This window comes from Puma concolor, chromosome B2, assembly GCF_028749965.1.
Source record: "Puma concolor isolate L17-30 chromosome B2, mPumCon1.1.hap2, whole genome shotgun sequence".
NCBI classification, from domain to species: domain Eukaryota; kingdom Metazoa; phylum Chordata; class Mammalia; order Carnivora; family Felidae; genus Puma; species Puma concolor.
The window spans coordinates 117,282,956-117,308,031 of record NC_141671.1 but is presented as its reverse complement, the minus strand read 5'-3'; the positions used below and the strand labels follow the sequence as shown (position 1 = coordinate 117,308,031).

At 34.0% G+C, this 25,076-nt stretch overlaps 1 protein-coding gene across 9 annotated transcripts in view; it reads left to right on the top strand.

Moving 5' to 3' along the window:
- Window positions 1-25,076, top strand: part of PTPRK (protein tyrosine phosphatase receptor type K) — a 571,143-nt gene that overhangs the window by 521,348 nt on the left and 24,719 nt on the right. The window contains exons 14-22 of one of the 9 annotated variants that reach the window (XM_086707791.1): window positions 6,594-6,729; window positions 7,757-7,798; window positions 9,791-9,820; window positions 14,730-14,890; window positions 16,020-16,055; window positions 20,313-20,497; window positions 22,177-22,264; window positions 23,394-23,470; window positions 23,666-23,683. In XM_086707791.1, the coding sequence (XP_086563917.1) occupies window positions 6,594-6,729; window positions 7,757-7,798; window positions 9,791-9,820; window positions 14,730-14,890; window positions 16,020-16,055; window positions 20,313-20,497; window positions 22,177-22,264; window positions 23,394-23,470; window positions 23,666-23,683 (773 nt within the window). Of the gene's footprint in view, window positions 1-6,590; window positions 6,730-7,756; window positions 7,799-9,790; window positions 9,821-14,729; window positions 14,891-16,019; window positions 16,056-20,312; window positions 20,498-22,176; window positions 22,265-23,393; window positions 23,471-23,665; window positions 23,684-25,076 lie in introns of all 9 variants that reach the window. The other 8 variants (XM_086707790.1, XM_086707794.1, XM_086707793.1 and 5 more) reach the window with 8 other exon arrangements.

Sequence of the window (25,076 nt, the reverse complement as noted above, 5' to 3'; positions counted from 1 at the left end):
GCAAAAAATATTGTACATGTTTTTTAACCTTTAAGCACATTCCTAAAATGTGATGCTTCTTTTACTGCTTTTTTTAAAAAAAAAGTCTTTCTATAATTTCTTCAGGATTTTATGTAAAACTTAAACAGTGGTTTTAAAATTAAAAAAAATAAGAGAATCTAAGACTGCAAGAAAAGGCCTTAAGCAGTGTGAAATTAACTTCAAGTATCTGTACCTGTATTTCATAGTTGTTTAAAGGCTATATGGACTTCTGAACTATTATTTTCCATATCAGAAATTTTCAGGTAACGCCCGTATCTTTATTAAACAAGAATAAACTATATTTTAGTTAACCACTTAAACAAAATATGTGCTATATAGCTGTTTTCATTTTTCACTAAGACCCTGTTTTTTATTGTCAACCATCTGAGAGTGGACAAGTTGCCTAAGATCCTATGACATGATAAAACAACAGGACTTCAAAGAATCATTGAGTTAAATAATGCATGCTTCAAGATGCCCGTAAGGCTTAGATGTCCAATGTGGCAGACTGTTTAATTAATAACATGGACTTTACAAAACTCACCATTGTATATCTATACAACAGACTGCTAAGATTTTTTAAAAACTGTTTTCTAGCAATGTCAGTTTCCCTATTCATAGTTTTTAACTTTTATGTGATGGACCCAAAGGGCTAACATCTGGGCCATCTCCACCCAGGAGGGTAGCATCTACCACTACTTTCAGTACCAGTTTTCACATTTTATAGAAACTTTTCCCATCATATGTCACTTAATATTCCTAAAAGCTATATAATATAGCCACTGTTATTTTTATTTTATAGATGAAATATTAACTCAGAGATGCTAACTTGCTAATTTGATGTCACACAACGAATAAGAGAAGGAGCTGAGAATTAAAATAGGGCCTTACTGATACTAAGTTTCTGTACTTTCCATGACTCTGGAATTTCCCTACACTCTGGTTTGGTGGTAAATGGTGGCAGATGGTAGAAGCAGTTAACTTCATGAAAGAATGGCTAGCATAGGGGCTAGAAGTTTCTAGAGACAGTTCAGAAATGTGTGCCAACCTCCAAACAAGATCTGCATCTGATCAAATCTATCCTTATGTTTTCTTAGAAGACAAGTGATTTTCTGTGTGCCAGTACATCTACCGAAGGCAGCCTTAGTGTCGTTCTTGTATTTACTCAACCAGTCCTTTCCAGGTCCCGCTGGAAATGCAGTGCTATGCAAAACAAACATGGTCCCTGCTTTTATGGGCTCTATATTAACAGGAATGGGAACCCATTGGCAGTTTCCCATCAGTGGAGTGACATGATACAGTTGATACAGTTGAAGTCACGGACATACTATGTTGCCACACTGTGAGTTGATGTGGAATAGGAAGAGATAAAAAGAGGTGACTACTGTGTAAACTGGGTTATATATGATGTTGATCTGACTTCAGGTAGTAGCAGTAGAGATGGGAAAAGTAGACGCAAGAGATATTTAGGAAGTAGAAGTACTTTGTAACTAATTGCATGAGAAAGAAAAGTAATCAGTCATCTTGTTTGACCAGGATAATTCCAGTGTTTCCCTTTGGTCCTGTCACAATTATTTTGCTTTCAGAAGTATCCCAATTTGGTTTATACACTATGTATTAATCCTGGAAATGAGAGGGAGAAGAGGAATTTGGCCTCGGTGTTTGTCTTGAAGCCCTGCATGGATAGTTGAGCTAGTTACTGAAAGGGGGTTCACTGGAGGAGGAAGTGGTGTGAGCATGAGATGGAGTTCCGAATGGAGAGGATGTGTCTAAGGTGTCTTCACTGAAGGGAAGGCATTGAAGGGAAGGAATCAGATGGCTGCATGGGTCAGGAGTTCAGCTCAGAGCCCTGACCCATGGTTAGAGATACATTATGGAGCAATCAGCATGATGGCAGCTGAAGTGATAGAAGTGGATAAAAGTGGATGAAATCACCACACCAGAAATGTCAAGAGGGCCAGTTCTCTGAGAAACTCAAAGCGGCACCTATTTTTAAGGGAAACAAGGAGGGGCTCACAAAGGAGATCTAGAAATGGGAAGGCAGGGTAATACGAAAACTCAGAGATGAACAAGTATTTGGAAGCCCTAAGAGAGGAGGGTCACAAAAAGGAAAGCGAGCAATGTCAGATGCTATCAAGAGATTGCATACAATGAGAAAATTGTACATTGGACTCAGCAATTAGTAAGTCATTAGCGACATTGGTGATGGTGGATTGGTGGCATTGAGAGACATAAGCGTGATGATAGCATTTAAATTCATGCTTGGGAAGTGAGTGTAAACAATATTCAGAAACATAGCTGAGAAGGAAAGAAAGCACTAGTGAAATACCTAGAGAATTTGCGGTAATTTATGGGATGATGATGTCTCTAATGCTGCTACAAGATCACCTGCTATATTGTAGTCAGAGGCTTCTACCTCTAGTATCCATCTTGAAAATCAATCGAAGAGTGTTTTTACATGATCACAGCTTTTAAATTTAAGTAAATTTGTGTATTTTGGTGGTGTTTGTGTATTTTTTAATCTGTATCTTTTACCTAAACTTTTTAGGTAAATTATTTTTAAGTAGTGGGAGGAAGGACACCGTTTATAAAGTTACCTTAACTATGTTGCAAAATCAAAAAAATTCAACTCATGGGGCGCCTGGGTGGCGCAGTCGGTTAAGCGTCCGACTTCAGCCAGGTCACGATCTCGCGGTGCGTGAGCTCGAGCCCTGCGTCAGGCTCTGGGCTGATGGCTCAGAGCCTGGAGCCTGTTTCCGGTTCTGTGTCTCCCTCTCTCTCTGCCTCTCCCCCGTTCATGCTCTGTCTCTCTCTGTCCCAAAAAATAAATAAATAAACGTTGAAAAAAAAAATTAAAAAAAAAATTCAACTCATAAATTTGCTCAATAAAAATGAAATACTGCCTTCATTTTTTTCTCACCAAAGAATTATGCTGCCTTTGGCTTCAGAACAATGGGAACTCTTCGAATATTTTTTGACAGATAAAAAAAGGAAAAGATTTATGGCAAAGGAAAGCATTTCTGAAAAAGGTGTTCCACATTGCCTTTGTGTATGTGCATAAATTATAAACAAGGCTCAGGGGTGTAGTCACTCTAATAGCTTTTTGCTCTCTTTGAAGAAAATAGAAAATGCTCACTTTGGGGTTACTGCTGTGTTTCCATTAATGAATCTTCTAAGCTTGAATGATTTTAAATAGGATATTTATGTTCCTTGGTTCTAAGGCCAAGAACTTAGAAAACTATGTGTGATTAAAGTATCTAAAGTAATAAATTTATGCAGACATTTAATAAAAAATATTGTTAGTAGTAATAATAATAATAAATGTCACAGCTAAAGACTTTAAGGAGGATTCACAGTCAAGGGAAAATAGCCACCAAATCATATGTTCCTGGAGAATTTGATTAGCCTTCTATACTCAGGTTTAATAATGATGTTGAAGCATTGGTGAACAAGTCTGCACAAGAGTTGTAATCATGACAGACAAGCACCCTTGCTTCATCTAAATGAATGAACTTGGTGGGGTTTTTTATAACTGCTTGGGAAAAATTAATTGGAGTCCAGTATTTAACAAAGACATGTCTGTAGACTATGACTTTAAAGTAGTAACACTGTTTTACATAATAAGTTATAAAAGTTTCACTACTTTGCACCCTGAATACACTTGCAAAGTTAGCAGCATCTTTGGTCAGAAATGTACTTTTAGATTTGGCTTTTTGTTTCTGGAAATATGTTTAGGTTAATTCATCAGCAAATCTACATTATTTAATAAGACTCTTAAAAAACTCTTCAGTCTCTGAATTTGAAATTATTTACCACTCACCTTTATGTCATTTTTATTATTTAATTACTAAACCCAGCTAGTGTTAAGGCTGACTGTTCATACTTCATGATCATAGTTTATATTTGCACCTGTGTATCTTCTGAAGGTTGTCTGGCGGGCTTAGCAGTTCTGAAGATTTTTATGAAATATATACTACTTACGGCATGATATCTGTAGAAAAGTATCCCATAATAATATGTGTTTTGTCAAATTAAAATAGTGTATTAAATATATATTTAACTCATGGAACAGGAACCGATCTTTCAAGGGTTTCAAAAACATTTAATTCTGTGAGATAGGTCAGATCACAAAGCAATCATTATCGTTACCCTCTGAAAGCCAAGTGTAACCTAGAACCTATAAAGAGTAAGCATTAATTACTGAATAATGATGATATGTTGCATGCACTAAAGTCTTTTCTAGGGATTTCTACATCAAACATTCTGTCTGTTTGAAGCAGGAACTTTTCAATGCCATTGAGAATTACAAACAGGATATATTCTCTTTAGCTTTATATCCAACTTTGAAATATATGCCACCTGATTTCATATACACTGCTATGTATGTACCTCTAAGATTCTTCTCGGGAAAGAAGAGGTATCCAGTATATTTAATATGTACTTTGATGACTTGAAATATAACGTGTAGTTTGAAATGTGGTAAGCATTGAACTGCTTCTATGCATAATTAATGAGATTGGAAATTTCCTGAAGCCTGGATACATGAAAGTGTCAAGTCAAAAAGGAAAACTCCCTTGCTTTCCAGAAGAAACAACCTGAAGGCTTGCCTTTCCTAGTTGAGAATAATAGTTATCAAATACTGGTCTATAGGGAAGTTTTATTCTACCCAATTGAAATAAGATAAATTAAGACAGTTATAGGGAATTGTTTTACAAAGTTAACTTTCTCTAACACTTTTCTTCAAACTATGTTTTCTACTGGTTTTACTTTAACTTACCATTTTATGAAATGACATTGATGTCAGATATGTTAGTTCTCTTTAATTTCCTACTTGGAAAAATTCACAATTAGCAGCCTTTTATCTGTCTCTTTTGGGGAGGAACTGTGGCTGGTTGAGAATCTGGAGCAGATATTTAGATGCAGAACCCGGAGCAAAAGCGCAGGGAGGGGTGCAGAAGCCAACACAGAAACGCTAAAGAAGGAAGAATTGAAATATAGACATATACCTAATGTTAAAAAAGGAATTTGTAAATTATCCATTGGAAAGATATGAGGTTAGGGGTGCCTGGGTGGCTCAGTTGGTTGAGCGTCCAGCTTCGGCTCAGGTCATGATCTAGCGGTTTGTGAGTTTGGTTTGTGAGTCCGAGCCCTGTGTGGGGATCTTTGCTGACAGCTCGGAGCCTGGAGCCTGCTTCGGATTCTCTCTCCCTCTCTCACTGCCCCTCCCCTGCTCACACTCTGTCTTTCTCTCTCTCTCAAAACTAAATAAATATTTAAAAAATATATATGAGGTTAGATTTAGGGGTTCATTTGTTCATTAAGCCACAGTCTCCTCATACTGCGGTGGATGCTTTAAGGCAATTACCCAAATGTGCCTAATCCTACAAGTCAGCCATACTCCTGACACACAGATTCTTAGCAGGAAGGGCCCTGGATCTGGAAACATTGAGAAATGCTGTTTTAGAAGATAAATGTGTTAGATTTTGTCACTGTGCTTATGCCATTTATAATCTATCCTTATCTCTCTAAGCCTCAATTTTAGTATCTGCAAAATGTAAGTTTTCGAGGTTAATAAGGTGAAAATATCTTCAGGGGGTTAATGGAGCTTGTAAGTTGACTAAGGTGTATATACCTTTCTCAGTGCTTATTTTTATTTTTGAGAGAGATGGAAAGAGAGCCCACGTGAGCAGGGGAGGGGCAGAGAGAGGGAGACAGAATCCCAAGCAGGCTCCACACTGTCAGTGCAGAGCCCAACATGGAGCTTGATATCATGAACTGTGAGACAATGACCTGAGCCAAAATCAAGAGTCAGACTCTCAACCGACTGAGCCACCCAGGAGCCCCAGGTGTATACTTTTGACTGTGTGTATATGGGCTTTGAGAAAGACGGAAAGTTAGAGGATACAAAGAATTTTTAAATAAGAATAATAAAACAACTTTATCTTTTCAAAGTTCTGTTTCCCAAGTTTATTATCTGGGTTTTATTTTTAAAGAGAATATGAAATATTCCTTGATGTATTTGTTTTTCTTTTCTTGCAAACCACGTATTCCTTTCAAATCTTATATATCAAATCATAAACTGACACTTCTACCCGTTAGACGAAGCACTGTTTAACCCAACCCCTTGTGTCCCAGACAAGTGCAATTGACAGGTGCCAAACACAGCACCATGCTCTTGAGTTCAGAAGTGTTTGCTGAGTGAGCCAGCAAACAAATGAATCCCTAAATCTGACCCCATCTCTTTGCATGTACTATTGGCTAAAAATCTTGGTGTCTGACTTTTAAGGACATTTGGGGAAAAAAATAGTACCATTCCCTTTGATAATTATTGCTAGGTTTTGTTTTATTTTCATGTGTTAACAAAACCCCTATTCAGGAGGCTTTCCCCTTATCTCGATCCTAAATCCCTTATGTCGTAGTTTAGCACGCTTCTGTATTTATATATCCAGGTTATTTTTATTCAAAGAAAATAAACAAGTTGTCTTTTTGTAGTAATTTTTGGCCAGCACTAATTTTCATCTCTGGGATAATTAGCTGCTTTCAGTAACTTATTTTTTAAATTTATTTAGCAGCAGCAACAGAAGAACCAGAAGTGATTCCAGACCCAGCCAAGCAGACAGACAGAGTGGTGAAAATAGCAGGAATTAGTGCTGGAATTCTGGTGTTCATCCTCCTCCTCCTAGTTGTCATACTCATTGTAAAAAAAAGGTAAGAACTGATTTTGTTCTGTCCCATTAACCTACCGTTTATGTCACTAGCTTTCAGATACTTTTTTATTTCCTTAAGCTCTTTTAAAATAGAGCAAACAAGAAGATGAATTGAATTTTGACCATGTTGCCAGCATCTGAGTCTATTTCTCCTGCTTGTTAAAATAAATTCTTATTGGTTCTTTGCAGTTTAATTTTGCACTTAAACGTATCCTTCTTGTCAAGTTAACTTTGAAATTAACGTATGGATTTAAATTTCTCAAATGCAGAGACATTTGAGATAGTCATTTACCTTATATTTTGAAATCTTATTTGCTAAGAATGGGAAAAGCATTTATTGATACTTGAGTTATGGTCTGAATTATTTTGTACTCTTACTCTGTTTTTCTAAGTGTTGGCTACAAGTAATATATGAGAAGAATCTAAACATTATTTTGTGAAATTGTATATTAAATATTCACTGACTAAATATTTCAGCACTTTAGTATGAAGAGTCTTTTTTTTTTAATTGAGCATTGGTCTTTTATACAATATCAACCAATATCGCCATCTTCTGGAATTATATGAAGATATTAAGACCTACTGGAATTTAAACTGAGCTCTGTTCGGGAGATTAAAGTATACTCCTGCTGAAAAACATTTCAAAGTATACAGTCTTTACAATTTGACCTTCTTTCCATTCTATAAAATGTCATTGTCTGTAAGGCATTGTCTTAGAAACTGATACAACTCTCATGTCTTTCGAATCATATGTTTCAGATAATACTTCAATTTGGGAGGACTTGTAAACAAGTCTTTACATGCAGAGTACAGTCCTAAAGTAGTTTTGTGTATAGAAGTGTTTGCAATTTATGAATTATATTGAGTATTAAATGATACTGCTTACATTACATTAAATCATAGACTATTCGGATTGTTTTGTACTCAAAATAAATCATTAACAATATAGATAAGACTCATACTACATGTTTAATCGTTCCATCAGAGTTTATTTTAATGTATTGCCTCTTTACAATTATCCCCTGGAGATATATATGTTGGAGAAGACACAGCTGCATTAGAAACATTAGGTATGCATTATAGTGTTTTGTGTTAAATTAGCTCCATACGTGCTTTCCCTAACAGTGCTTTCTCTTTTTGCTGTTGTCTACCTCTGTGGTTGGAGAATACATCATATTTGAGACAGGAATACTTAAGTATTTCAGTAATACAAATTTGCCAATCAAGACCAATAAAATGACTGATTGTAACCTTCAGATCTTATGTCTCTATTTAGTTTAAATTTATATTTGGAGAGTTAACTAAACTGCTTAGAGAGTTAACTAAACTCTGCTTCAGGATTGCAACTATTCCAGTCCCTTCGGATCAGAAATGAGAGCATGAAATTGGCCTCTGATTATGTCCTCACTCAGTTAGAATTGGGTTAAACTTACTGGTTTTATTTGTTATTATTCAACACTTATTTGTTATTGTAGCCTTCCTTATCCATGGCCCTCTGTTTCATAAATTACAACAACAATAAAAAAATTGAAACATACATTTCTTAAAGTATACCAAAACAACCTCTAAGCACGATTATACTTGTGTGGGTAAAATGCTCTGACAACTGTCTAAAATTGCATAATGTAACAAATTCTTTTTCTGGTTCATATTTTAAGTGGATGGCCTCTCTATTAAAATGCTTAATGTTTGAGTTTTCATAATTATGCATTAATTGATTGTCTTTTAATAGAAAGTATGCCAGGCCTTTTGTTTCTCTTCCTCACCACTACCTTCATGACTAGGAAAAGTGCAACTTTATAGATAGACCAAGTTACGTATTTAGATCTATTTCCTTCTGATAAATATCATAACTAAATTACTTGAATCCCTTATCTAAGCAACTTTGTAATGACTTTCACTCATATGTAGTATGTCTCACATGTATCATGTATGATTTAATCACAAATATGTTTCTTACACATACACATAGATTTTATAACAGTATTGCATAGCAGCAAAGCTTAATCAATTCTAGTATATAATGTTTCCCTTTTAATACACAAATTTATAATAAAATAATGGAAAAGCAACTATTTTTAGTCTTTCATGATCTTTATTTTCATGGGAAATTAAGTTTCTCAAGACTTTATCCCTCACTGGGAATAATCTACATAGGTATATTTCTCATGTTGAAAAAAAAAAAGTTCTATGTATTTTTGGGTTTTGTGTAAAGATATGGTTTGGAATTTAATTTAGTAAAATTCTACAGCTGAGGGTATATATAAAGTAAGTTTTTAGGCTAAGAAAAGGGATAGTGCATCTTTCAAATCGCAATGTCATTTTTTTTTAAACGCTGTTGAATTATTTCCAAATGTTTGCCATTTTTTCCATTGGTTTTGTATTATATTTTAAATGTGCAGCATGAACACATTATTAATTCCCAACATAAACTTGAAATTATGTTTCAATACAGTAAATGTTTGTGTATGATATCGTGATCACATACATCTACTGTGGAAATATCTTTGTGTATATATAGTGTATGGGGCATATGTATATTCACATAATATATGTATGTACCTCTGTACCATTAAGATATAATCACTTGTTTAGAAATCTAGATGTCACTCTGCATATATTCTATATGAACCTAATAGATATTTACATTTTGTATCTCAAGAAAACTAGTCAAATTAGTGTACAAGTTCTATACACAGCTATTCCATCCATCATGGCTTTTCAATGGTAATGGATAATAGTATGCTTAACTGCATGTTGAAATACACAATCCATTTAATTTAAATTTTTTCTGGCAGTAAGAGAAATATCAGCATGCTATTTTTTCCAAATTATGTATTTTAAATTTTATTTTCTATTGCTTATCTGTCTAATTGCATGGCAAAAAAAATATCTAACAAATGCATGAGCAAATGGAAATGCAAACCAAAAAAAAACATGACTTTTATTTTATTTTATTTTATTTTTTAACGCACATTTTTCTGCTTTATTGAATGTGACAGAGTCACGCTTTTCATTCACCATTGCTTCTCTTTTTCCACTGTCTGTGATTTGCTTGCCAGGAGGAGCTACTATTCTTACTCCTACTACCTGTAAGTAGAAAATGGGTGATATACAACTTTACCTGTGTTAAAGATGCAGTATCCCTTTTCAAAAAAAACAAGAACAAAACAATTTTAACTGTTTGTGATTTGGGTGATATTTTCTGGACTCTAAAACTATAAAGTTTATCCATTAACTTATTTTGTTAATCTTTTTAAAAAGGGATATTGTATTTCTGTATGTTCAGCTACTTTTATTTATAATTTTCCGCTAGTAGCTTTAGACTAAAGCCCAAAACATCATTTATTTACTTAAGTCAAACCTGTATCTTATAAACATGATACCTCAGACTGCAAATCAGGTCAGGTCCGACTGTGATAACATCTCTCTCCACATTTCCAGGAATCCAGGATGGGTTATAACTTTCAGAAGACCTTTGATCTGGTCATCTAGGCAAGCAGTATGCTCTTATAAAAACAAATGGATAAAGTGATAATGTTGCAATGACAAAGAAACAAAACATCTTCTTAGAAAAGAAAAATCGAGTTCATTTATTATAACTTAAACAGGACAATGATTTTGTAAAACCAAGACCAAAAAGAACCCTGTCATCCTACACAAAATATACCAAAGTGTCCATGTATTTCCTTTTTATCTTCCAAACACTTAGTTCAGCAACTGTACTCAAGTATGGAATGTTAGTTTGAGTGAGGACAGAGAATATTTCACTCTATTTCTCTAGTCACCTTCAGTTTATTACCTTAGATGCCAGGGTATTCATCCAATCCAAAGGAATGATGTCAAAAGTATTCTTGGACATTGCCTGATCGACAGTTGATTCACCAACTTTTAAGGCTTAAGAATTGTGATTAAGTATGTTTGGGGGGCATTTATCTGACAGTATTTATTTTACTAGACAAATTTAAGTAAGTTTTACGATAAAAATTTTTAAGCGTCTCAGTGACTCTATAACAGAGGTCTGCCAATATTTTAAATATTACAAACGCTTGGCTTCTTATAATCTGCTGAAACAAGCAGGTGTAAACTAACAGTGCTCTTAGCTTATTGTGATGAATCATAATATCCTTGTTAAATCACGTTTGATGAAGCCAAAGGTAATTAACTGTACCATTTCATACAATTATGGAGCACTTCTCCTCTTTTATAGCCCACCCATATATCCACCTGCAGAAGTTTATGCTGTTGGCTGCTTGGATAATGAAAGTCATTTGCACATCTGTCAAACTCAAGTAGTTGTAAAATGAATTGCTTATATAATTATAAAATGTTATATATATAGTTTATATATATATATATGTATATATATAGTTTATATAGTTATAAAATGAAGTGCACTATATTTATATTTATACTTTATATTTATATTTATATTTATATTTATATTTATATATAAAATGTTGGTTGTTCAGAGGGAGACAAATCATGAAACATAAGAATCAGTAAGTATTTATGAGAATGTCAGTAAGCTTACCATTAACCATTGATGTATCCGTAATGTTAGAATGGGATTGCCTTTTTAGTGGATGGATAACATTTCTGTATGCTAGGCTATCTAGTAGGTTATGGTCCTATTATTACTATAATACTTAGGACAATTGGCCGTATCAATCATAATTTGAAAAATGTCACAGATATATGATTTTAAAAACTGCTTAAACATACCTAATCTAAATCTAAACATATCTAATATAAACATACCCAACCTGAATCAGAGAATTTTTAAATAAAAGCAAATAAATAAATTGGAATACAATTTAAAAGAAAACCAGTTGTGATCTTTAGCTAACATTCATTGGCATCATCATAGTGACTGTCACTCATGATCAAAACCCTTAACTCTAATGTTATTTTTGTTTTGTAATAACCTGAATTAAAGCCTACCTCACAGGGTTGTTGTGAGGGTTAAGGTATAAAGACCAAGTTGAGAATGCATGGCTGGCAGATATTAACAAAGGTCAAATGCCCCCATAATTTGTCATCTAACAAAGGCTTGTGAATCTGAAAAGTCTTTCATTGCCATGAAAACTTTTGTTGTGCATTTGACAAATTAATTTTTCTTATTTTTCCTTAATCACAAAATATATATAATTATATGTGTTTTAAACTAAAGCCTCAAAGTTTAAACTTGTCTTTTCTAATTGGTTTGAAGTACCCATCCTCAAATTTTTAACATTATTTTTAATCCACATTTCCAGTTATGTTATTTTTATAAAGTTCAATCTCAAAATTTTTGAGGAATGAATTCATTCTTCTTGCCCAAGAAACAAAGATTGGAAGTTATTTCTTAAATTGTTTTGTTTTTACTGTTTGAAACACCTTTAAGTGGCAAAACGTTTGTGCTATATTCACATTCTTCTTCTCAAATTTGTAACAACTAATATTTAACTCCTAGAGCCAAGTAGACACTTCTTCATATTATGGTGCACTTTGTAATGTGGAATTTAAAAAAAAAATGTCAGCAACTGGATATAGTGTGACAGCGTAGGCTTTGAAACCAGATTATTCTTCACTGCTTATTAGATATATAACCGTGGGCAAGTTATTTAACTTGTCTGAATCTCAATAAACTCATCTATACAATTAAAATCAGTGGGTTGATCTGAGAATTAATTGAGTTAACAAATGAAAAGTGCCAAGCATATAACAGTCCTATTTCATCCATTCAATAAGTATTTATTGAGTGCCTGCTATGTGCCAGAGACTGCTGTACATGTTAGCAGTAATGGTCCTTCCCTCCGTGAAATACACAGTGGGGAAATAATTAAAAGGGTATTTGCACTGATACATGATGAGTGTTGTTATAGTCAGAAAACATGGTGTTATAAAAATAACCTGACAGGGAAACCTAACCTGAGACAAGTTGTATTGAGATCAGAGAAGCCTCCCTGATGCAGTGAGACAGAATAGCTTCTTTCTATTCTATTCTATTCTATTCTATTCTATTCTATTCTATTCTATTCCATTCTATTCTTTCTATTCTATTCTATTCTATTCTATTCTATTCTATTCTATTCTATTCTATTCTATTCTATTCTTCTAGAGGTAAAAGAATATTGTAGGTCAAAGAACAAATACCTTATATGGTGGTCTACAGGTAAGTTTGGAAAGTAAAATCTATAGACCAAAATAGGACCTGCTGATGTTTAATTTTCCCTATCCATGGTTTCAAAAAATTGAACCACTTGAGAAAATCAGGAAATTTAACATAAATATTCAGATTCATGACTTGTCTTTGAAAATAATTTTAAAATCAGAAAATTGTGATCAAATGCCAATAATCACTTAGGCAAGTTGCCCCCTAAATGGCTTTCCAGTTCTCCACAGTCCCCACCCTTCCAGACAGCCCTCGCAGCAGCACTCATTTGTACTACCTGTCTAATATCTGTAAGATTTAGCAGGCTTTCTACCCTATAGCCTAGAAAAAGGACAATAGCTCTTTCAACGAATATGTCGGATATCACTAATAAATGATGGTGGTGGTGGTGGTAGTTCTTGTTATGCTTTTGTCATTGTTGTCTTATTACTAGTACTGTCATGACCATTATTATTACTTCTTTTAAAGAAGTTAACGTCATTTGCATCCTAACGCCTAGTCTATGACTATCTTATTCAGGTGTTGGATCTGTTGTATCCACATATTGGGTGTGTTGGGACATATTCTCCGAGGCCAAGTACTATAATCTGGAGGAGCTCTCAAATTGCTACATTAATTTTGTAAAGGAGAAGCCCTTGAACATAAACACAACCATTAAATGAGCCTTTAAAAAGTATTTGTAGTATATTTCCTCTAGTACAGATACTAATGAGCATGAGAAGAATATGTCCTAGTTAATAACCTAGCTGAGAAAAGGCATTCTTCAAACAACGAAGGAATATTTCCAAGGTACATAAACTGCTGCCATAAATATAATCTGGCTACTACAAGCTTTTAGAGTGCCTTTATTTATATTATATATAAATTGCCTTGTTAATGTGATATAAATGTTTTATATACCTTTAATAGCTTTTTATTGCATGTTTTATGTGTAACATTCACAAAGAACCAGAATGTATTTCACATCCTTGATATATAAGATAAAGATGTCAGTATTTGAGGAGCTCAAAACTCTAACTCCACTGATTTCTAAATCCCCTAAGTCATTTGCCCTGCTGCATTTATAAAGCACATCTTCAGTTAATACTCTGCCATGTGCTTCTAAAACACATCTTTAGGATTTGACCATGGCTATGACTCAAGATTATGATCATCTGTATACTATGTCAACATTGTATTTGCCAACCTTTTCTCAGGGCACTTTTCTTATACAGTGTATAATTTTCCCACATGTATGTGTATTTGCATTAAATGTAGCAGTGGTTAATTCTACAGTTCTCCCGATTAAGTTTGGATTGATGTTATAAATATGCTACTAAATATGTAAATGCTACACATGTTGCATTTTTACCAAGTAATAAAACAGAGAGTGAAGAATGGGATTTCTTTGTCTATTTTAATTGGGGGACTAGAGTAAAATAAACTTAAAAAAATCGTCATGTTATTCCCCAGAAGAACTTCTAAAAGGTGATCAAAAGAATTAATTACCCAAGAGGAAGACCAAAACTTGGCTTTATCTTAAATTTTCCTTGAACAGTTCTACTAAGGAAGTATTTATTTGTGGCTTCAATAAAGCATAGTTATAATTAATGACTATTTTAATGATACAAGAAATGAAAGGTTTCAGTTGACCGCTTGAATGTTGAAGTATCCAGATGACAATATTACAGCTACCAGCAGATGTTGTTTGAATATTAAACCTAATTCCTGAAGTTAGGAAATTTAGAGATTCCAAACTACATCTTTGTCTACTTATCCCTGGATCCTCCTGAACTACTTGCCACTGGTGTCAGCTGGCCTCCAAGCCTCACACTGGGGTTTCCCTTTTGTATTTGCCTTGGCAGCAAGCTTGCTAAAAAACGCAAAGATGTTATGGGCAACACCCGACAGGAGATGACTCACATGGTGAACGCCATGGACCGAAGTTACGCTGATCAGAGCACCCTGCATGCAGAAGACCCGCTTTCCATCACGTTCATGGACCAGCATAATTTCAGTCCAAGATGTAAGTTCTTCATCACAGTTTTCTTAAGTTTATTTGTTTATTTCGAGAGAGACAGAGAGAGCAAGCGGGGGAGGGGCAGCGAGAGAGGGAGAAAGAGATCCCAAGCAGGCTCCGCACTGTCCCCCAACTCACGAACCACGAGATCAAAGCCTGAGCTGAAACCAAAAGTCAGAGGCTTAACCAACTGACCCACCCAGGTGCCCGTCTTCCTTAAAATTTTAGTAAATGATTTTGAAGCTCCTTAAATCACTTAGAATTCAACACATCACCTTTTGAATAGTGAGAAAAGGTACAACAGAAATGGAGGAAGCAGCCAGAAGGAGAGAAAGCGATAAAGAATATTCTGGGAAATGTTCAGCTTGGTGAAAATTTTCAGTAATCACTAGCCCTAAAAACATCCCCTCATGTTCCTTGATCTATATCGCCACCAAATTCGTTGCTATAATGCTGTATGAGGCCCTTTGGAATTAATTTTAATCGTCATAGGGCCTTCTTGATCAATTTCATTTTTATTTCACTATAAGATAAATGATAAAGAAGAACATAAGTTAACTTTGCTGAAAACATAGATGTACTGTCTCTCTGACCACTTGATTTACTGTCTCTCTGACCACTTGATTTAGTAATTAATCTAAAATGATTTGGAAGCATTTTTGTTCCCCAAACTTTTCTACCTATTGTCTCTGTTCGTACTTTATTAGGAAGCTTGAATTCAGCCGTGTAACTGTACAAACCCACTTATGAACCTGGAGAAAGGATTAAATCTATTTCTTACAGTTAACTGAAAAAAAATATTTGGAATGAATCTGAGATCATTATTTCTCTAAGTACCTTGCACTTGATAGATTTAAATGGGTCCCCCTCCCCATTTTATAATCTTTATAATGTCAAGTTGAATCTTCCTGGCTTTTAAAATCGAACAGAATACTGAACTTTAATTACAGCGGCACCTTTCCTGGTGTTTTGAGGTAACCCAAGTTGAAAAAGAGAATTTTACCTTTGCAGGTTACAATAATCAAAGAAAGATGAATAGTTATATTTCTTAAAAAAGCATAAATCCATTTTAAAGGAAAATGTAAAATACAACTTTAGGGCAATATATTCCTTCATGAGCTTTGTTTTCCTACAGTGCCCAATGATCCACTTGTGCCGACTGCTGTGTTAGGTGAGGCCCTAATTCTTTATCATTCTTTCTTGCATGGATCACACATCCTTGCATGAGTTATAGCTTTGTCTACACAGTAATTATCCACAGGGTAGGAAGCAGCTTGATTTTGAAAATTAAGTCCTGATCTTATCAAAGAAAGCAACTGTGGTCAACCCAGTCAGATTTAGTGGATTTCAAATAAGGTGCTTTTTAGAAACTATGTATTTTTAAATTCTTGGTTCTGTTAGATTTGGAGCAAAAGTCCAGTGGTTCTCAATATATGACTGATGTATATATATGCAGGTTAGTAGAAAGGTCCCAAATGCACACATCTCAGGAGCCAGTGCTACCTGAATAATTAGTTTATATATAAAAATCTACCTGATGCAGAGATTTTTCTCAATCCCCCTAAGTTTATAGCAACTAAAGAACACATTTCCAAGTGAACATTAAAAATGTGTGCATTCGCTTTAGTTTTGCCTTTATTAAGACTTTATAAATGCAGGTAAAGTTGCTATAATATTCATGTGGAGTTTTGCATTCTATATATGCAGCTTACATGATGTGTTATCCTTCAAGAAATTGAGAATAAGCCAAGGTTTACTACTATACAACATCTAAGACAAGTGATGTTGCTAGTGATGAATAAGGCCTTTGCAAATGTAAAATTAATGTTTAATCAACTGTATATTTAAGAATGGAATGAGTTTCATTTCAATTTGTACTCTGTTCCTTGACTAATTATGCACCCATGATTCATGACCAGCTTGCTTATATGTTAACAATTTCTATATCAGTTTTATCCTAGTGTTTCTAATATTAAAGATTTAACCAAAGAAATATGGAAATTGCCAGATAAGTGTATCTTAAAAGCTTCCAATTCTCTCATTAAATATAAAAATTTAAGTTTCTTGCAAGCATAAAACTTTATCTTATGTTTTATGCATGTTTTTATTATCCATGTATTCCACATTTAATTACATTTGTAAAATATTTTGGAACAATACAATTAATTCAGTTAAGTGAAATACACTTCTTTTTTACTAAAATAATTATTATTAAACTTATAATTTTATACTATAAAAAATATATATTCTAAAAAAATCTGAAAGTCAATGTTCTCTTTCTCTAACTGTACTCCCCTTTTGATGTCCACACCAATAATGGCAGGGAAATGAACTGGGGAATTCATCCCAAGGGGTAGCCCTATCAAGTAAGGAGGGGCCAGGAACCATGATCATCGGGATGGCACCAAATGCCTCTGAAAATGTCATCTTCTGTTGAGCAAAATGCTGTAGAATGCTGTCACCATCAAATTAATAAGTAAAATTCAGTTAAAATATTAAAAGCCCACTGAGGAAAAATTAGTTACCTAAATGTTAAAATTCCATTACAGTAATATTTTAAGAAAATGTTGAATCAGGTCCAAATCATGCTTCTCTTGGGAACTCACAGTATGAACCTATAAAAATACCTTATGTCTGTGCTTTCCCATCTGAAAACTTATTCACAGTTTTGTAAGGAGACAATGAAATAATATATGTGAGTTTTACAAACTATAAAGTTTAAAAGATTATTATAGTAATTTGCCCTGTGAAAAGAGATATGTATGTTTAAGGAAGGCTAGAGTTAACATTATAGTCATAAAATCTATTCATATGAACAGTTGTTATGCATTTATTTCAGTTTGAAAGTCAAGCTGGTTTTTTTAAATATTCTTTAAAAGCTAAATCTCATTAATCATATCAGATTTAGAAATGATTTGTTGCATTTTCATCATTCTTGGAATCATGGTATTTACAGTTATTTTACATCCACTTGATTTTGTATTTGTAAAGCAATTTTTGAAATCACTTCAAATATTGCTTGATATTAATACCTACTTACTGATTTTAAAGGCACTTAGAATCTTTTCATATTGATTCATATTTTTGCTTTTTTGTGTTTTACTGCTTCATTGGGTTAAAGTCCCTATAACCGGTAAGTATATCGCAAAGAATTCTAGAAAGCTTTCCATCAAGGAGATATTTGAAGTTATTTTTCTTAAATGTGTAATAAGGATAATGATTAGAACATGTACTCTCATACCAGTGTCATTATTAGGTGGTGTAATGAGGTGGAAAATGTATTGAGATTAATAATTCATATGTGATTATTTTAATGAATACTGCTCATTGTATTAATGTGTGAAAGCTTAATGCAAAACAAAAGGCACTGTCTATTTCATATTGGACAAATCATGGAAGATTTGGAATATGGGTGACTTCTTCATTTCTCACTGAGCCTGTTATAATTGTAAATATTCCGCTGCCCCAGCAGGTATGATACGAGCTCTGGTACTGCTCCGCACAGCCCAGGCTACTGTATCCCAGCTTGGGTGATTGCATTTTCCCTTTCCAACATTGTCTGTCCTCTTCTCATCCTAAGCTGTATATTCTGTGATAGTGCCCAAATCAGTGGCTTCTGAATTTAATTTTTATGTTAATGTCTATGTTAATCTATTGATTCTAATATTTTAGCAAAGATAGATCAACCGAGTGTAGCCTCATAGGAAGAAGAGGAAACTCATGAATCATGTTTGTTAGCAAATGTTTGTGTGTAGAGGGTGGGCAAAGCCTGGGTTAAGAGAGATTAATTCAGTTGGGTGGTTAGGTCACAAAAGAATCCACCAGGGGTTTTTGGGATTCAATGTGATATTTTTAGAAGTAAATGCAAAAAAAAAAAAAAAAAAAAAAAGGCATTCAGCCTAACAAGGGAAAGTAAAATAAATGCAATCAAACTAAATTGTAGAAGCACACAAATCTGATTGTGGGGTTCTTTTTTTTTCCCTTCTCCAGGAAGAAAAAATGTTTATCATGGGGACAACAATTCATTTTTTGCCATATCCTATTTGTAGAGTTGGTGATAGAACAGGCAAATGTACCAGCCCTTGAAATATGTTTCACTGTTAATTAAATATTGTTCTCTACAGTATGCATTATCATTAAAAACAAAAGTTCCCCTAAGAGTGTACTTTCTCTTCTGTTAATGAATATGGCAGTATAATGCTTTCCAAAGTAACACCCTTAAAACATTTGTTTTTTTTTTTGAAAGTGGTAAGTTTAAATGTGATAAATATAAGCATGCTTTTTCTCATTGTAATGATTAGTGCTGTGGTCATTAAAATAATATTTATTCTTCATAGGTATAATGTTCTTGTTCATTTCTTCCTTATGACAAAGAGAGTTAAAAGTTTCATGTTAAGCTAATGACACAATTGGGATGGGGCCTACACTTAAACGTGGGTGGTAAGGGATTCTGTTTATTTTAATTGATTCATTCACCAAAATATTTATTGAATACTGCTTTGCAGCAGTCAGCAGAAATAAAAAGAAAAATATGACTCTGTCTCTATACTTTAAGCATTCAGAATTTAGTAAAAAAAAAAAAAAGATCAGTAAACAAATGATTGAAATATAGAGTAAGTGAAATGACATGTACATGAGGAGGCCATGGAAACAAAGAAGGAGCTTTGTAGCTCAGCCTGGATGGGCCAGGGAAGAATTCCACAGGAACTACCTACACATTTTGTCCCAAAGATACACCCTCGTTTCTTTCACATGGTGGGCAGAAAAGTCAAAATATATTTACAATCAAAACAGTAACCATAACAACAAACCAAAAGAGTAGAGACTAAGACTAAATGCACATATAAGCTGGCTAGCAGGCATAGTGGGTCCCAGGGATGATTCTGTAGAATGCTCATGTTTCCCAGTCTGGAGTGTACCACTCTAAGTAGCCCCCGGTGGCATAGTAGGCCCTCAAGACTAAGGACAGCAGTCCTATGGGGATAGGTTGCTTAGATTGGGTCCATGAGTGAGGTTGGGATCTTGTTGGGAAGGAGTTTGTTCAGTTTACTCAACAATGAAAACACCTCTCCAATTGACAACTTGATCTTCTGGTCCTACCCTATGCTGCTATGACTGCAGATACACGAAAAAGGAAGAACTCAGCCAGATCTCCCACTTAGACTTTCTAAAAGTGGATCAGATGTCTCTACATCTCACAGCATGTTATCGTGGTGATATAAGCATAATATGCTCTGACCTCATACCTTGAGCTGATATAAAAGACTTTGTCTGAATAGGGAAGCTGCCCCAGATCTATGCTATATTTCTTTTTCTTCTTCCTGATATCAGAAAAATCTTAAGTTCTTACAATTTTCTTTGCATAGATATGTATTAAACAAGATAACTTTGTCTTTTTTTTAATCTTTTGGAATCTGAAAAATGCCAGATGAGAACCACAGTGCTACAGCTGAGTCCAGTCGTCTTCTAGATGTACCTCGCTACCTCTGTGAGGGGACAGAATCCCCTTACCAGACGGGTCAGCTGCACCCAGCCATCAGGGTTGCCGACTTATTGCAGCACATTAATCTCATGAAGACATCAGACAGCTATGGGTTCAAAGAGGAATACGAGGTGAAAGTTTCAATACTATGTTACATCTTATTTCTAATCATAATAGTGGAATTTAACACTTTTCCTTCCCTTTAACATAACAAGGAGTGGAATATTCTGTAGACTCTCTAATCTTGAGTCCATGAGCATATACTCAAATGTGTATATGGGGAGTGGGCGGAGATGGAATTGAAAGAAAGGGCAATTTCTGGGGATATATCTGAGTCTGAATTCACTTGAAAAATTCTTAAATGTTCGATTCCAGAATTTTATTCTTGCTATTTAAAAACTACTTTTTAGACCCTATATTTCCCCACTGAAAGATCTATAACAGGATACTTTGAATTCCACCGTATCATTACAGATTCTGCCATTTGAATGACGTAAGCAGTAGGTCCTTCTCTGCCTCTTTGCGTATTGACCCTCTGTTGAGAAATGGGGTTAATCTTTGTCCTACTTGTCACTCTTAGTTTTCTTGATGCATTGTTGGTTGAGAGTGGCTGCGTAGAAAGACAGAGCACTGCAAATCCAGGTAATATTAGGAAGCCAAAAGAAGGATGTGGGAAATTCTTCTTCCAACTTTATTTCCCCTTCCTGCTCAATCCAGAAGACCAGGATTTTTACTGCACAGGAAATGATTTAACCTTAACATCTCAATAAACATAGCAAAAAGGAAAAAGTTCTTTTGCCACTCTTCACTTACTAAGAAGTATCAGTCTGGGGCATAGAAGGAAGTTCCTCCATCACCATATACACATATTTAAAGTGAAAGTATCTAAGCAGTATTTGACCTTGAAAGACCATCCAAAATACACTCAACTTCATGAAGAATCTTCAAAGCTCTGTATTTTATTGACTGATTGCTTGTATACCTGAGTTGTGAATAAAATTAGCTTTGAATTTTGAAAGTTGGTTTTAGACATATACCAGAAACACTTGGCTGTGGCAACAAAATAGTGTAAGGAATTATAATATTCTGCCAGAGCTGGGGTGGTTTTTTTTCTTCATTTTATGTGTATTCCTGTGTACCTCACTTCAAAAACCATTGACTCTTTGAAGACCCCATTTCCTGTGTTGAGCAAAGTTTAAGCTTTACTGCAAAAAGAAATCTATACCCATATTTTAAATTGCTGCATATGGTAATTAAACCAATCAGCAAATTCATCTGTTCCAAGATTCTTGGATATGGTGACTCTTTTTAATTTTCATATGGTCCCTTGTTGTACAGACTCAGTCCTTTTCATGATCTTCAAAGAAACTGAAATGTGATGTATTGCACATGATTTAATGAATAATTATAGGGGAAAACAGGTTTTCTTTTTCCTGCTATAAATGCTAAAAGAAAAACATTTGAAAGATACTCATTAAAAGTAGTTTTGAAGTTTTGATGCTTTCTCTGCTTCCATGTCTCAGAGTCGTAGCGATCTTAAATTTGAAATAGTTTCAAAATCCTTTATTTCCTCAAGTTGTTTTCTGTCCTCCTTTTGAACTCAGTCCCATCCAAGATGAACAAGTAAGAGGCCAACAAACAAGTTTGAGGTCTGAAAAGAGAACTTATTTACTGCTCTAGGACTTCCTTCCTCCCTGAGGAAAGTGGCTTTTACTATTTTGGTCATCAGAACAGAAAAACCTGATTCAAGAAAAGGAGTTAAATTCAGTCTTCTTGTTACTTTCTTCTTCTTTTTTTTTTTTTTTTCCAGAGCTTCTTTGAAGGACAGTCAGCATCTTGGGATGTAGCTAAAAAAGATCAAAATAGAGCAAAAAATCGATATGGAAACATTATAGCATGTAAGTTCTCATACAATTCTTGGTAAATGTAAATATTGTGTGTGGAAGATAAGTAATAGGTTGCAGTTCCTCCTTATATGGTTTTAAACTTTAAGAGAGTCCCAGAGGGTGGCACATCTGTTTACAATCTATTTAATATTAAAACAGCATTGCCTATTGGCAGTGGCTCTAAAATTGTCATCATCTTCATTAATTAAATTGACAGACTTTTCACCCAGTGGAGATAACATGCCACTTGATTTTATGTTTGCACACTTTTGTGTCGGGGTGTTATTGACAGCTGAGAATATCAAAACAATGAAAAAGAAAGGTCTTTTCAGTGATAAATTGTTATAACAACTTCTACCAAAACTATTCAAGGTGGGAGTGTTATTCTTTCCACATAACCTTTATTTTTTCTTGGAGCCAGTGTCAGAACTCCTGTTGCTATGTTATTTATCATTAGGGACTAATTCCTCCTTAAGTCTTCAAGAGGTATACATGGGATCAATAAATTAGTTATCATATGAAACCACAGAACAGTAAGAAAAGTAACATACTTTAGTTTGTAACTAGCTAATGATTTACTTAGACCATTCAATTCTCAATTTAAATTATTTTAAAATATCTTCTGAATACATCAGAATTCAATCTTGACCCTCAAGAACTAAGAAGTTGAGAGCAGGGATTCAAAATTCACTCTAGTTCTGTGGCTCACTTGCTCTAAAGTGCAGTAGGAAAGGATCCCACCCCTTTAAAACCATGTCTAGAAAGCAAAATTAGAAGTTAAAGCTAGTTCAGTTCTTACACACAAATCCAAGACTCAAAGGATAATTCATCAGACAGACATTAGCACGTTCCCTAAAAACTTCCTAAGTATGAAGATGCTAGTCGGTGAAGCTTTATTAACAGAATACTATAATAATTAATGAGTTCATTAAAGTTCTTGTATTTCTTTAAGGAAATTTGAATCATAGCATATTATGGATAAGCTATTATCCATTATCCATTATCCAACCACTGAATTATTTTAAGTCTCTACCAACATCATTGTCTCAGCACAGAGGGGGAATTGAATATTTTATTTTGTATTTATTATTTTATTGTTTAAAATAATTTTCTTTATGATGTTATTATTTAAAAATTTTAGATGACCACTCCAGAGTAATTCTGCAACCTGTTGAAGATGATCCTTCTTCAGATTACATTAATGCCAACTACATAGATGTAAGTATTTTTATGGTTTAGTGTGCCCAATTTGTTGGCTTATATATGTGAATCTTTTTGCTTGTTATTACCTATAAAGTGATTGCTAGCTTTTTAAAATAAAGAACAAACTGTACACTTTTCCTTGTTCTACGTCCTAGTACTTACTGACGTTGTTGTGCTTTCTTTCACACCTGACTTTGGTTTGGGCTGTAGATTTGGCTGTACAGGGATGTAAGTACCACTATATGTAAATAACAGCACCCTATTATAAATATTTAATATAACTATTCTTAATTACAGTTACTACTAATGCTTAATACTAGTTATCTCTGCATGCTTCACCTAATTAGCCTCATACAGTATATCTATGTCATTTTTTTTGTAACTCCTTTACATGTGTGAAGATCTATTTTACCTCCTTCCCTTTTCTATGTTTAGAAAAACAGGACCATTTTTAGCTTTTGACAAGTTATTATGTACTCGAGTTTTATTTGTTGATGATTTCTGTTTCTGGCTTTTATTCTTACCCCTCCCCAAACATGTGAGAAGCTGGATAGTATGATGTGTATTAGTGATTCTGAAATTTTACTTCTTACATTTGACTTCTGATGTTAAAAATGGGTACGAAGACTATTTTGTGGTGTGTGGTATTGGCTTATAAAGTATTAAAATTGCTTAGGCAAAATAATTACTAAATTGCATTTGTAAAATACACATATCACACATATATATCGAATCATGCAAATCAAAAAGTTTGTTTTGAGCATACGTTCCACTGTTACATTTGGGTTACAAGCATCTACATGCAAATTGTCTATTTAATAGAAAGTAATTACCAAATAAAAGATAAAATATTGTCAAAGAAGCCATGATGCTACATTATATAGAGGAAGGACAGGCCCTTTATTCTTATTTCATGGGTCAGAATCATGCTGGAAATCTTGCGAATGTTATTTCATTTCTCTGTGCCTCAATTTCCTCATCTTTACTATGGGGATAATAATAATAGTACTAATCTCATCAATTTGTTATAAGAAATAAAGTAATGCATTGAACACTCAGCACAATGCCTAGCAAATATTAAGCACTCCTGAAACTTCAGCCATTTTTTCAGTAATTCATACTAGGTGTGCTGAGATTAACCAGTTCAAAACATGCATTAATTATAAGGCAAAAGTTGGAAGTATCAAATATTGCAGCATACATGTAGTATACATTTAGAGTTATATAAAAGATATGAAAATTAGGCCCCAACAGTTTCTAATTTCCATAAACAGGAAATGACATTTGTCACATTTATTAAGTTCATGTTTTACAGTTATTTTGTGAATTGTCATTATTTATATATTTGAACTAATTAGTTTTATTACATATAGTCTCTGAGTATACTGGTTAACATTCTGAACATCAATTTACTCTCAGTTAATATTTTAAATTTATCAGACATCTCAAAAGAGAGAGTGAAGCTAATGGTCCACTCTTTAGAATAAAAAATTCAACCGTTTTCTAACAAATTTGTACTTGGTCCTATCTATTCTGTTTAACCTTGGTTTTCTGCCAAGACATATACACTGGAGCCTTGTTATAATACTACTTTATGGTACATATGGTAAAACTGTGTGTT